Genomic DNA, 14619 nt, shown 5'->3' on the forward strand with positions numbered 1-14619 from the left:
GCAGCCCTCTACCAGTCGGGGCTCTATGGCAGAATGTGCCGAATTAACCCTCTCCTCATTGTAGGACATATTGAAGCCCACATACAGTTTGCAAAAATCAACAAGAAGGACTCAGATTTTCTGGCCTGATGAGACAAAGATTGAACTTTTTGGTGTTAATTCTAAGCAGTATGTGTGAAGAAAACCAGGCACAGCTCATCACCTACCAAATACAATCCCAGCAGTGACATATGGTGATGGAAGCATCATGTTATGGGGGTGCTTTTCAGCTGCAGGGACAGGATGACTTGTTGCAATTGAAGGAAAGATGAATGCGGTCAAGTACAGATATATCCTGAATGAAAACCTCTTCCAGAGTGCTCTGGGCTGAAGGTTCACCTTCCAACGAGACAATGACCCTAAGCACACAGCTACAAGCAGTTGCTTCTGAACAACTCTGTGACCATTCCTGACTGGCCCAGCCAGAGCCCTGACCTAAACCCAATTAAGCAACTCCTCTGGAGAGACTTGCAAATGGCTGTTAATCATCCAACCTGTGGGAACTGGAGAGGATCCCCAAATCCAGGTCTGAAAAACTTTTTACGTCATTCCCAAGAAGACTCATGGCTGTACTAGCTCAAAAGGTGCTTTTACTCAATACTGAGCAATGGGTCTGAATACTTATGACCATGTGATATTTCAGGTTTTTTTTGTTTAATAAATTAGCAAAATTATCTACATTGTTGTTTTTTTTCTGTCAAGATGGGGTGCAGAGTGTACATTGATGAGCATAAAAAAGGAACTTTTTTGATCTTGCCAATTATAAAATAGAGAAAAATGTAAATGGGTCTGAATACTTTCTGTACTCACTGTATCTAAACTTGCCACTGTGATGCATGTCTTTTTCTTTTCTTTGTCTCTGAATTGTGTTTATTCAACATTCTCAACGTTGCTTCACATAATTGAGGTTTGAGGCCTTTTGTCTATGTATAGCTCTCTGAAAGTCCCACCAGAGCATTTCATTTGGTTTGAGGTCTGGACTATGAATGGATCATTGCAACATCCTGATTATATTCTGTTGTAGATGTGATGCTGCAATTGAAATCATTGTCCCTTTGAATTATACAGTTTTGGCCACACTTTAGTGGTTGGACAGACGCCATAACATTTGGCTCTAGAATAGAAGCTTTCTAACAGTTTTGATTGTGTTTCTCTTCACTTAAAGTGAACCTGTCACCAGATTTTACCCATTGAAATACTAGCCCCTCAGGAACGATGAGAAATGTCCTCACCCTTTTACCTAAAAAATAATCTCCTTCAAAGTCATATGTAAATGAGCATATATGTCACTTCAGATGCCCCAATCCATTCTATGGTACCTACAAATAAGTGGTATCATCATATTAAATATAAGAATCACATCTTGTTGATCTTTGAACTATGGAAACAAAAAGACAGGCAGCTAAAAGGTGGGAATTTGATTCTTATCTGCAGCTTGCATTTCCAACTATGCAACGTGAAAGATGAGATTTGTATCTTTAACACCAGAAGCCTGTTTCTAAGTACTAGAGAATAAGATAAGGGGCAGTGGAATTGATGCTGCCCCTGCAGCCTCTAAAGTCAACCCATCTCAGGCAAATATGAATCTTCTCAGTTTCACATGATTTGGTAAATGGGCAATTCTAAAAAGAATATATCATACCTTACCCTTATACAAGCTCTTATACCTCTTGTGTCACCCCCTTCATCCTCAGACTGGGCCCACACTCCTTTTGTTCCATATGACCGTTTCTAATGTAGTATTTTATTGGTATATGTTCTCTATGATTTGTAAAGCACTACAGAATATGATGCTAAAGATTATTATTACCGGTATGATCAACTCATTCAATGTGTTTAAGTCCTGTGGCTGCAAAACATGTGTGTTCTTTTTTCTGCAAATGTGATTCTGTGCCTTATGGCCAGAGTACACGGATGTAATGTAGTCCAGTCACATGCAGCTTTGCATATTCACACCATGCATCCTTTTCCTTTCTCTTGTAAACCTTTCCATACAAGCCACAGTTATATTCTAGTTGTACAAACATTTAATGTGCTAACTGTACCGAGGCCTGTAGAATCTATGATGCAGTTTGGGAGTATTGAACAGTCTGATCTTAGAATAAATTTGCTGGAGAGATTGAATGATGGACTTCAAATTACAAACTCTTAAAACTTCTAAAGGTCGTCACACTTATTAAAGATTTGTTATATGCATTTGATTAGCAGCACCTGTCTGTTACCTCTTAATCCCTATGGGAGCATTAATAGTGTACTTAAAGGGGTTTTCCCTCAAACTAAAGTTAGGCCCTATCCACAGGATAGGGCCTTACTTGCTGATCAGTGGGGGTCTCAGTGCTGAGACCCCCTACAGATTGCGAGAACAAGGGGTCCGTCAGAGCAATGGAGCAGTCAGCCGCGCATGACTGTTCTGCTCCATTAATCTCTATGGAACTGACAGAGATCACCGCCATTTCTGTCAGCTCCATAGAGATTAATGGAGCAGAACGGTCATGCGATCTGTGGGAGTCTCAGCATTGAAACTCCCACTGATCAGCAAGATATAAACTGGTTGTATAAAGTCAAGGAGGCGGAGAGTTCTGCACTGAAGTCAGGCTTTAACTGGCTTAGAACTGTCACTGTCATTGGTGATCCTACATCCAAGGACATTACTAATCGTCTCTCCTGAATTCTGATGAATGATGTCAGTCACAGTAGAAGAGGCATTGTGAAGCTGGGGCAGTCTGACTTGAACACTAAACTTTCCGCCTTGGTGAGTTTTACATTACAGTTCAAAGCTGACATTATGGATGCTACCACACTGGGTCCGTGAAAGAAACATGATCTACAAGGTGTATAGCTGAAAACAACGACTACCTCTCATCAGAGAGGAGAAAGAAGGATCGACTAAAAAGATGCATATTAAACAATAACAAAATCTTTATTTATGCCAACAATGCTCAAAATTTAAAATGCATTAAAAATACACGTGGTGGAATACAAAAAGAGAAAACCGGGCCGACCCGGACAGGGCAAAGTTGTAAAGAGGTAACTCTTATCGTGGTAAGAAACTGAACCAAAAACGCCAACGCATTGGCAATGGAGCTGCGAAAATTTTTTTTTTTTTATTTTTTTTGTTTGTATTAACAGAGTGGTGGTATTATACCAACCACTCTGGAACATATGGTATGTAAAGGGTATATTTCCCTGTGCCTGGGTAAGACAACCTGTGTCTACAGGGAGGAAAGAATTATGCTACTGTCAGCTCTTACACGATAATGGGAGATGTCCCCGCGGACCCTCCCGGACAGTGGCAAAGATACCTCACATCTCCCATTATCGGGTAAGAGCTGACAGTAGCATAATTCTTTCCTCCCTGTAGCCACAGGTTGTCTTACCCAGGCACAGGGAAATATACCCTTTACATACCATATGTTCCAGAGTGGTTGGTATAATACCACCACTCTGTTAATACAAACAAAAAAAAAAAAAAAAAAATTTTTCGCAGCTCCATTGCCAATGCGTTGGCGTTTTTGGTTCAGTTTCTTACCACGATAAGAGTTACCTCTTTACAACTTTGCCCTGTCCGGGTCGGCCCGGTTTTCTCTTTTTGTATTCCACCACGTGTATTTTTAATGCATTTTAAATTTTGAGCATTGTTGGCATAAATAAAGATTTTGTTATTGTTTAATATGCATCTTTTTAGTCGATCCTTCTTTCTCCTCTCTGATGAGAGGTAGTCGTTGTTTTCAATATGATTATTGTGGATCAATACTGACTAAATGTGGTACATTTAGGGTGACCGAACACATAGCCATATATCAGGCCTCGGTTTAAATCAGGGGTATGGTACCTAACCTCCCCATCACCCAATTTCCTGTATCCACTTGTTTATTTAAGGTGTATAGCTGCTTGACACCACCAGTAGTGGTTTATTCGGTCACTTTCTGCTGACAAGTAAAATACCCTGATGGGGTCACCCATATTGTACTGACCCTGGTAAACTTTCCCCTTCTGCCTGTTGTGGACATGGGTCTTATGACCCACAGGCAGTCAATTTTGGGGCTCTCTGTGATGTCCTATGTCCTGTGGACTTCTGGGAATCAGGATGAATGCCACACCCACTCTGTGAACACAAGTCTCATGTCTCTGCTTGGGAATTCCCCATATATGTCATACATAAATGGCATATTTTGGGGATAACCCTTTAAAGCTTGTTGTTCCAAGCCAACAAATGGTGGCACAGTAAAATCAGCCTGCATACTGAAAACAGTTCATATATTTCTATCCTTCCACGCAATGTAAAAAGATCTTTTAGTGAATAAAATATTTACCCAAGTCCTTGCCAAATCCAGACTGTTTAAATCCTCCGAATGGTGCTGCAACATCAGTTTTGTTGTAAGTGTTGATAAACACAGTTCCTGCTTCCAGTTTCTCACTCACATACATGGCCTTACTAATGTCTCTTGTAAAAACTCCAGATGCTAGCCCATATTCTGTGCTATTGGCACGTGCCAGCACTCCATCAATATCCCTGTAGGAGGATAAATAAATAAGGTAATAGCAAAGCTCTTGGCAAGGGTGTTGTAACAAAAAGTAACTTAATTTGGTGACACATAGGGGGGGGGGGATTTACTAATTCTGGCGCAAACCTGACTGACGACATCGGAGATCAGTCTCCGGAAAGCACAGCCCGATGTTTTAAAGTGGCGCACGGCTGTAAGTAAATAATGGGTAGACGGTAATATTCATTCGTGGGCCATAAAAATGCCGACATCAATAAGATGCAGGGGCGGACTGGCCATTGTACCCACCGGGAATTTTCCCGGTGGGCCGGTCGGTCCTGGGCCGGTGTGGGGCCGGTCCGCACTTCCTACAACTTTTGATTTAATCTATAGTACCTGCATCGTACGATGCAGGTACTATTGATTAGTACACAGACGCAGCGCAGCACCGCTGCTTCTGCGTCTGTGTATACAGGCAGCTACACAGGTCGCGCAACTGACGTCATTGCGCGATCTGTGTAGCGTGGAGGAGGCTGGCACTTACCAGCTGTCAGCTCTCCGGCCCTCCGTAGCTCCGCGGCTTGGTGTAAGAGGCGCCGAGCAGTGACGTCACTATCCCGCGCCTCTACACCAAGCTACAGAAGACCGGAGACAGGAAAAAACCTGCGCCAGAGGTGAGTATTATGTTTGTTTTGTTTTTTTTAAATTATAGAAGGGGTAGCATTAATTATGCCTGGGGCGGGGGATTGCATTGTTCTATCTAACTGGGGCAGGGGGCATTATTATATGTCTGGGGTGGGGTGGGGATTATTCTATATCTGGGGCTGGCAGGGGGGAATTATTATTATTATATATCTGGGGAAGGGGGGGATTATTATATGTCTGGGGCGGGATTATTCTATATCTGGGGCTGGCAGGGGGCATTATTATATGTCTGGGGCGGGGGGGGGGGATTATTGTATATCTGGGGCTGGCAAGGGGCATTATTATATGGTTGGGGGGGGTTATTCTATATCTGGGGCTGGCAGGGGGCATTATTATATGTCTGGGGCGGGGGCGGCATTATGCTATATCCGGGGCAGCCAGGGGGCATTATTATATGTCTGGGGCGGGGGGGGCGGCATTATTCTATATCCGGGGCAGCCAGGGGGCTTTATTATATGTCTGGGGCAGGGGGGGGATTATTCTATATCTGGGGCAGGCAGGGGGCATTATTAAATATCTGGGGCAGATTATTGTATATCTGGGGCTGGCAGGGGGCATTATTATATGTCCGGGGCAGGGGGGGGGGGATTATTGTATATCTGGGGCGGGGGGGGATTATTGTATATCTGGGGCTGGCAAGGGGCATTATTATATGGCGGGGGGATTATTCTATATCTGGGGCTGGCAGGGGGCATTATTATATGTCTGGGGTTGGCTGGGGGCATTATTATATGTCTGGGGCGGGGGGGGGGATTATTGTATATCTGGGGCTGGCAAGGGGCATTATTATATGTCTGGGGCGGGGGGGGGATTATTGTATATCTGGGGCTGGCAAGGGGCATTATTATATGTCTGGGGCGGGGGGGGATTATTGTATATCTGGGGCTGGCAAGGGGCATTATTATATGTCTGGGACGAGGGGGGGGAGATTATTCTATATCTGGGGCTGGCAAGGGGCATTATTATATGTCTGGGGCGGGGGGGGGGATTATTGTATATCTGGGGCTGGCAAGGGGTATTATTATATGTCTGGGGCGGGGGGGGGGCATTATTCTATATCTGGGGCTGGCTGAGGGCATTATTCTACATCTGGGGCTGGCTGGGGGCATTATTATATGTCTGGGGCGGGGGGGGGGATTATTGTATATCTGGGGCTGGCAAGGGGCATTATTATATGGCGGGGGGGATTATTCTATATCTGGGGCAGGCAAGGGGCATTATTATATGTCTGGGGCGGGGGGGGGGAGATTATTCTATATCTGGGGCTGGCAAGGGGCATTATATATGTCTGGGGGGGGGCATTATTCTATGTCTGGGGCAGGCAGGGGGCATTAATTCTATTTCTGCGGTAGGCTGGGGCAATTAATTTGATGTCTGGGGTAGGCTGGGGCCATTAAATTCTCTGTCTTGGGTGGGCTGGGGCCATTATTATTACATCAGGGTCATAGTAGGAGCTCTATCAATACTGGGGTGGGGGTGGGGGGTTAAGGGGGTTAAAGGAGAGAAAGAAGAAATAAAATATCCTTACCATTACAGTATGTTACATTATGGGGCACTATTTGTGTGGTACTAATATTTCAGGGGGCTCTATTACAGTATTTGGGGCACAGTATTGGTGGTAGCAGAAGAAGGGACAGTTAAGGGACAATGGGAAAGTGCAGAACATAAGACGTCTGTGTGGTAAACTCTGCAGGAAAGCTGTGTACCTGGAGGAAGAGAGTATGGCGATGGTGGAACTAATGGAGAAGAGGAACGAGTTCAATCCGAGGACACGACACCTGATGTCACTGGATGCAATAGGTGAGGATCTCATGTGTTTTCTGTAGCTGTATATGATAAATACTGATTTTTTTCATGTTCGCTTCTGTGTATATATATATATATGTAGTATTATAGTAGTTATATTCCTGTACATAGGGGCAGTATTATAGTAGTTATATTCTTGTACATAGGGGGCAGTATTATAGTAGTTATATTCTTGTACATAGGGGGCAGTATTATAGTAGTTATATTCTTGTACATAGGGGGCAGTATTATAGTAGTTATATTCCTGTACGTAGGGGGCAGTATTATAGTAGTTATATTCCTGTACATAGGGGGCAGTATTATAGTAGTTATATTCTTGTACATAGGGGGCAGTATTATAGTAGTTATATTCTTGTACATAGGGGGCAGTATTATAGTAGTTATATTCCTGTACATAGGAGGCAGTATTATAGTAGTTATATTCTTGTACAGAGGGGGCAGTATTATAGTAGTTATATTCTTGTACATAGGGTGCAGTATTAAAGTAGTTATATTCTTCTATATAGGGGCAGTATTATAGTAGTTATATTCTTGTACATAGGGGCAGTATTATGGTAGTTATATTCTTGTACATAGAGAGCAGTATTATAGTAGTTATATTCTTGTACATAGGGGGCAGTATTATAGTAGTTATATTCCTGTACATAGGGGGCAGTATTATAGTAGTTATATTCTTGTACAGAGTGGGCAGTATTATAGTAGTTATATTCTTGTACATAGGGTGCAGTATTAAAGTAGTTATATTCTTCTATATAGGGGCAGTATTATAGTAGTTATATTCTTGTACATAGGGAGCAGTATTATAGTAGTTATATTCTTGTACATAGGGGGCAGTATTATAGTAGTTATATTCCTGTACATAGGGGGCAGTATTATAGTAGTTATATTCTTGTACATAGGGAGCAGTATTATAGTAGTTATATTCTTGTACATAGGGGGCAGTATTATAGTAGTTATATTCTTGTACATAGGGGCAGTATTATAGTAGTTATATTCTTCTACACAGGGGGCAGTATTATAGTAGTTATATTCTTGTACATAGGAGGCAGTATTATAGTAGTTATATTCTTGTACATAGGGGGCAGTATTATAGTAGTTATATTCTTGTACATAGGGGCAGTATTATAGTAGTTATATTCCTGTACATAGGGGGCAGTGTTATAGTAGTTATATTCTTGTACATAGGGGGCAGTATTATAGTAGTTATATTCTTGTACATAGGGGGCAGTATTATAGTAGTTATATTCTTGTACATAGGGGGTGGTATTATAGTAGTTATAGTCTTGTACATAGGGGCAGTATTATAGTAGTTATATTCTTGTACATAGGGAGCAGTATTATAGTAGTTATATTCTTGTACATAGGGGGCAGTATTATAGTAGTTATATTCTTGTACATAGTGGGCAGTATTATAGTAGTTATATTCTTGTACATAGGGGGCAGTATTATAGTAGTTATAGTCTTGTACATAGGGGGCAGTATTATAGTAGTTATATTCTTGTACATAGGGGGCAGTATTATAGTAGTTATATTCTTTTACATAGGGGGCAGTATTATAGTAGTTATATTCCTGTACATAGGGGGCAGTATTATAGTACAGGCAGTCCCCGGGTTACGTACAAGATAGGGTCCGGAGGTTTGTTCTTAAGTTGAATTTGTATGTAAGTCGAAGCTGTATATTTTATCATTGTAGATCCAGACAAAAAAAATTTTGGTCCCAGTGACAATTGGAGTTTAAACATTTTTTGCTGTAATAGGACCAAGGATTATCAATAAATCTTCATTACAGACACCTTACAGCTGATCATTGCAGTCTGGAACTATAGTAAAGCATTCAGAGAGCTTCACCAGATGTCAGAGGGGTTTGTCTGTAACTATGGGTTGTCTGTAAGTCGGGTGTCCTTAAGTAGGGGACCGCCTGTAGTTATATTCCTGTACATAGGGGACAGTATTATAGTAGTTATATTCTTGTACATAGGGGGCAGTATTATAGTAGTTATATTCTTGTACATAGGGGGCAGTATTATAGTAGTTATATTCCTGTACATAGGGGGCAGTATTATAGTAGTTATATTCTTGTACATAGGGGGCAGTATTATAGTAGTTGGCTTGTATATGGGAGAAGGTATTGTAGTAGTTTTATTTTGTATATAGAAGACAGGATTGAATGTGTTTTTGTAGCATTATTCCTGAACATAGGAGGCAGTATCAATATGTTCTTTCTTTGAATTGTACATGTATGGCACAGGGGAAAGGTAATTAAGGCTTATCGGGTTGTGTTTTTGCATCATTTACTGATCCACAGGTCACATTCTTTGCGCATTAGATTCACTTACTAGCAAAAGATGTTCTTGTTTTGCATTAAGGCCATCTACCAACAATTTGTCTGTAGTAACCCCACCCACATTATCTGACCACACCCACTTGTTTTGATTCCGCCTATAAAATGGGGCCACTTTTATAGTTTTTTCCAGGGCCATTTTATATTCCCAGTCCGCCCCTGATGTGTGCCAAAATCTTACATGGACTGCGCCTTAGTTTTGCTCTCTGACCATTTTTTTCCTGGTCTATTGTGCGCCAAAAGTTGCGCCTAAAAATGCTGTCAAAATATATAAATTTGACGGATAATGTGGAAATGTTAGGCCATGCCCACTTGCGCCAAAAAAAGACTGAGGAGTCGGGATAGTCGGAAACATCTGTTCTTTCTGGTGCAAACTCAAATGATCTGCAACAATTCTCCAGCCAAAAAAAGGAAACATCCTGGCATTTTTTAGGCGCAGATATGATAATACATGTCCCCCATAGTGTTAATATAATTTAAACTTGGCCACTGAATCATACTGATCTACATCAAAACATATCCACTTTAAGGGATCTTGCAGATAACTATTTGTATTTTTTCTACAGTTACCACACGGCGCATTTACTTTTAGGGGCTTATGCATGAAGCCAGGGATTACACTGCCCCATGCATGAACCAATTGCCCGAGCCATATTAGATATAGCAGGACCTATTTATACCTATATTGCAGCTCATGCAGTCTTTCATTATTGTCGTTTGTGTGTGAGCTTCACTCACCCACCAATGACACAAAAATGCAAACAACGGCCCACGGGACTTGTTTGCATCCCTTAAAACTACATGTCCTGTGCAAAGTAAGAATCAGGCTGTGTATGGAGCACAGGCTCTAGGATAGCCATTGAACTTGTCTTTTCAGTCTGGTTGGTAAAGGATTTCATGTCATTTAACTAGAGGAACATACCCATCTTTGAACTTGGAGATGACCATTACTGGTCCAAAGGATTCTTCTTGTGCAATATACATATGGTCTTCCACATTTGTGAATACAGTGGGTTCCATGAAAAAACCTAAAATGTTTAAACACATAAAAGAGTATAACCAAATAAATATGAAATATATATAATTTATTCTTCAGAGAAATAGAGCAATGATACTGAATCTTAAAAAAGTGTTTCCCGGCTAAGAGTATTGACAAATATGTCCAACATCCAGCACCCACAGAGATCAGCTCTTACTCAGAAAATGAAACCGAAGCAGACAGTTCCTTTCTGAATGTAGTGGCTAATCCTAGCTATTGCCACCTAGGTCACAATCAAATGAATCAGTGAAATAAGTTAATTTGCAGAAAACTGGTTTGACCACTACAGAGTGAATGGAGATGATTGATTCCTGTTGCATTTATCTATTATGTGTGGACCTTCCCTGTATAAAATCTCCATAGTAAGCACAGTACTGGCATTCACCATGGAATTCATCCAAATCCTAGACACACCCTATGTAAAAAATAAAAATGATCTGCCAAATGTCACTTGACAGATTGATACATCTACCACAATATGTCTATTCCAGAATACAGAAGTACTTTGCACCTGAAATGCTGAGGATTTTAGACAATTTTTAGGCAGGAAATAGCTTTTGTGCCAGAAAATTCATTATTGTGTCCCAGCAAACTAGAATAACTAATAGGAAGTCAAAAGTACAACTCACCAGTCTTATACTGCACCACATTAATCATCCAGCATCAGACACAATGGGGCACATTTACTTACCCGGCCCATTCGCGATCCAGCGGCGCGTTCTCTGCACAGGATTCGGGTCCGGCTGGGATTTAAGATGGTAGTTCCTCCGCCGTCCACCAGGTGGCGCTGCAGCGCCGAAAATAATCTTAACGCCCCGGAATGCACCATCCCATAGAAGGTGAAGGTGAGCGCTCCCCAAGCGACACATTTTCGGTTTTTAAATGCGGCGGTTTTTCCGAATACGTCGGGTTTTCGTTCGGCCACGCCCCCCCGATTTCTGTCGCGCGCATGCCGGCCCCGATGCGCCACAATCCGATCGCGTGCGCCAAAAACCCGGGGCAATTCATGTACAAGCGGCGCAAATCGGAAATATTCGGGTAACACGTCGGGAAAACGCGAATCGGGCCCTTAGTAAATGACCCCCAATGGGGCTTATTTACTAAGGGTCCGCTACTTTCGTAGGACTTTCCGACGTTTTCGGGGATTACATTGCTTTAACAGGTATTTAACTGGGGTCTGCGCTGGTAATGTGTCACACGTGTTCAGATTTTGGCGCAGCTGTACTGGCTTTCATGCAACAGAAATCGGGGGCCGGGCTGTCGGACGATCCAACTGATTCGGACTGAGCGCAGGATTTAACTTTCAAATTGTGTCCCAAGACAACACACGATCAAAGTGAATCGCGGCAGAGTTCATTCTTGTCAGACACTCCGGATCGGGAAAAGCGCAGGACCGGGTAAGTAAATGTGCCCCAATATTTCCCTAAAGTTTCATAATGACCTGATAAGTTATTTTACTATTGACTTGATTAGTAACAATTTTTCTCACCTGGTCGAGGCACATGTTTGGCTCCATAAACCAATGTGGCTCCTTCCTTGATTCCAGACTCACAGTATTCCAGCAGTTTCTCTAAGTGTGCTTTGTGGTTCTGAGGGCCATGATCAGTGGACCTGTCCAGAGGGTCCCCTATCTTCATCTTCTTTATTTCTTCTACCTACAGAATGGTCATAATGTTTGTCAACTATTTTATATGTATTGAACATTCAGTTGAGCTTAGAACCAGTGAGAGGTCTCCTTGATGACTGAATTATAGAGTGTGCAGATAGCTATCGCTAACAATGAGGAAAGATTAAAGCTAACCTATCACTAGGAATGTCATTTTTAGCAGGTGACAGTTTTGAATATCCTATGTGACAGCTAGAGGTTTTATTTGCTGTATTGGTTCATTTCAGTACAAAACTTTGGCTCTCTGCCAGCAGCTTGTAGTGAGTCCTGGAGGAAGGACAGCTGCAGCAGCATGTGTGCTTGTGTCTCAGTCTCAAAAAAGACTTAGTGTCCTGCTTGGACACAATTTCATAGACCCTCTCTTTCCTGCTTGCACAAACCACATGACAGGAAGTGGGGAGGGGTAAGGGATCGGGATAAGTGTTAAAGGACATCTACTACCAGGATCAAGGATTGTAACCCAAGCACAAAGACATGCAGGTGTGTGTCCCCTCTGGCAGGATCTACTCCTTATTTAGCTTCTAATACCCTAGTTTTTACAAAAAAAGCTTTTTACAATTATGCAAATGAGCCTGAGGGGCTCTAGGCTCCATAGACATCAATGGAACCTGAAGCCCCTCAGACTCATTTGCATATTCTTTAAAGCCTTTTTTCTTTAAAACAAGAGCATACAAATCTGAAAGAAGAGCAGATCCTGCCAGAGGGGGCGCACACCAGCATGTTAATGTGCTTGGTTTACAATCCTTGATCCTGGTGTCTTTAAGGAGAGAAGACTGAGACACAGGCTGCTGCAGCTGCAGCTGCCACCCCCCATACCCCTGGACTCACCAACACGCTACCGGCAGGGAGCCAGGTAATGTGAAAGAAAGTTTTATAAAGTACTGAAATTATTCAGAATGCTGACAAAGGTATTTTTTAAATCAGCATAACGTAGGCTATTCGAACCTGTTACCAGCATAAAATGACATTCCTGGTGATAGGTTCGCTTTAAAATTAATAAATGGCAGGTTTTTCAAAATCTTTCCCCAACCATCTCATCTCAGCTCCTGTTATATAACACGCAACCCGCAGATTGCACTGCAATTCGATGTGACAGGTTTTCACAATGTATATAAAATTTTCCTTGCAAAACAAAAGAAAAAAACTTTTACTGCTAATGTAAATTGACTGATAGTATGTGAGAAAGAAGTATATGCACCATTTTTACCATGATGCTACCTGAACATTTTCCATTAATGTTGTTGAAGGGATGATGTCATTATAATGTAAACTTACCACTCTTCGAACAAATTCATCATGTATAGATTCTTCTACGAAAAGTCTACCGGCTGCAATGCAGTTTTCACCTTTGTTAAAGTATACGGCTCCCATGCCCTGTTATGAAAAAAAAAGTATAACCAGTGGTTACTACAGCACAAAAAAAGGCACATTTATTAAAAGAGTTGCACTCCGCACTGGTGGCGCTGACATTATAAAGACTGCACTGCAATTTCATTCTGGCTAACTTTGTGCACTGTGTTTGCGAATTGAGGCGCAAGTGAATAATACATTTGTCGGACAGCCCACAAAGGACACCCCACTGAGAGTGCACATATCTGGAAAGTGCTGCATGAGTCTAGGCTGTGGCTAAATTCTGATGCAACTGATTCATTAATAAAGTGTATAAAATAAGGTGCCATGAATTCATGTGAAAATACCGGCAGAAAACTGTCTGGGCTGCTTTTGAAGTGCTTGCTTTGGAGAGAAATTATGTATTAAAGCTGGAATCACACATGAATTTTGATGCTAAATACAGTGGGGGAGATATATTAACGTGTCCATCCTTAGACCAGTGCAGAGTAGAACTAGACATCTCTGCTGTGCCAGATTAATCCTTGTGTCTGATGCTGGATGGGTAATCTGGTGCAGTATAAAATGAGCAGCTCCTATTAGTAGTTCTAGGTCAACTCAATATTTACCAAGGACACAGAAAATGGTCTATAACCCTCAATACATGTGGCACACGCCATTTCAGGTGAAAATTACTCCAATATTCTGGCACAGACAGATTGATGCATCTCCCATAGTGAGGAGGGGGCATTTTCCAAGTCTCATAACGTAAGGCAGTCTTATGCTGCGCCAGATTTATCAAAGTGTCAGGAGGCCGGAGCCTTCTTATAAATCTGTCCGGTACCAGGAGGCACCATTGTATGATTTGATTAATGTCCCCTTTAAGCACACTATCCGGACTGATATGCAGAAATAACACATGTAAGTTCAAACTAAATTTTTAAGCAGTTATTTCATTAGTGATCTTTCATTTATTTCCCACATTGCACAACAATTTATCAGTAAAAATAAAAAAAAACATCTTCAGCTTTACTTTTTCAAAATTACATTCACTTTAATGCTACTAGATATTACAGCAAAATTTCCAAAAAAGGATGAATGATACTTATCATGTAGAGTTAGCCTACACTGGACATGGCTTGGATTTCTTTCACAAAGAAATTAAAGCGGTTTTCTCATCAAACAAGAACTGGGGGTCCGAGCTACCTCT

General features: G+C 41.7%; 1 protein-coding gene across 2 annotated transcripts in view; it reads right to left on the minus strand.

The window, feature by feature from the left end:
- The window catches only part of ALDH1L2 (aldehyde dehydrogenase 1 family member L2), a 47291-nt gene that overhangs the window by 1579 nt on the left and 31093 nt on the right, over positions 1-14619 (minus strand). The window contains exons 19-22 of one of the 2 annotated variants that reach the window (XM_072146445.1): positions 13356-13454; positions 11904-12069; positions 10298-10403; positions 4353-4552 (exon numbers count right to left, since the gene is read on the minus strand). In XM_072146445.1, coding sequence (XP_072002546.1) covers positions 4353-4552; positions 10298-10403; positions 11904-12069; positions 13356-13454 — 571 coding nt within the window. Of the gene's footprint in view, positions 1-4352; positions 4553-10297; positions 10404-11901; positions 12070-13355; positions 13455-14619 lie in introns of those variants that run through there. The other variant, XM_072146446.1, reaches the window with a different exon arrangement.

Source organism: Engystomops pustulosus, chromosome 4, assembly GCF_040894005.1.
Source record: "Engystomops pustulosus chromosome 4, aEngPut4.maternal, whole genome shotgun sequence".
Taxonomy (NCBI): domain Eukaryota; kingdom Metazoa; phylum Chordata; class Amphibia; order Anura; family Leptodactylidae; genus Engystomops; species Engystomops pustulosus.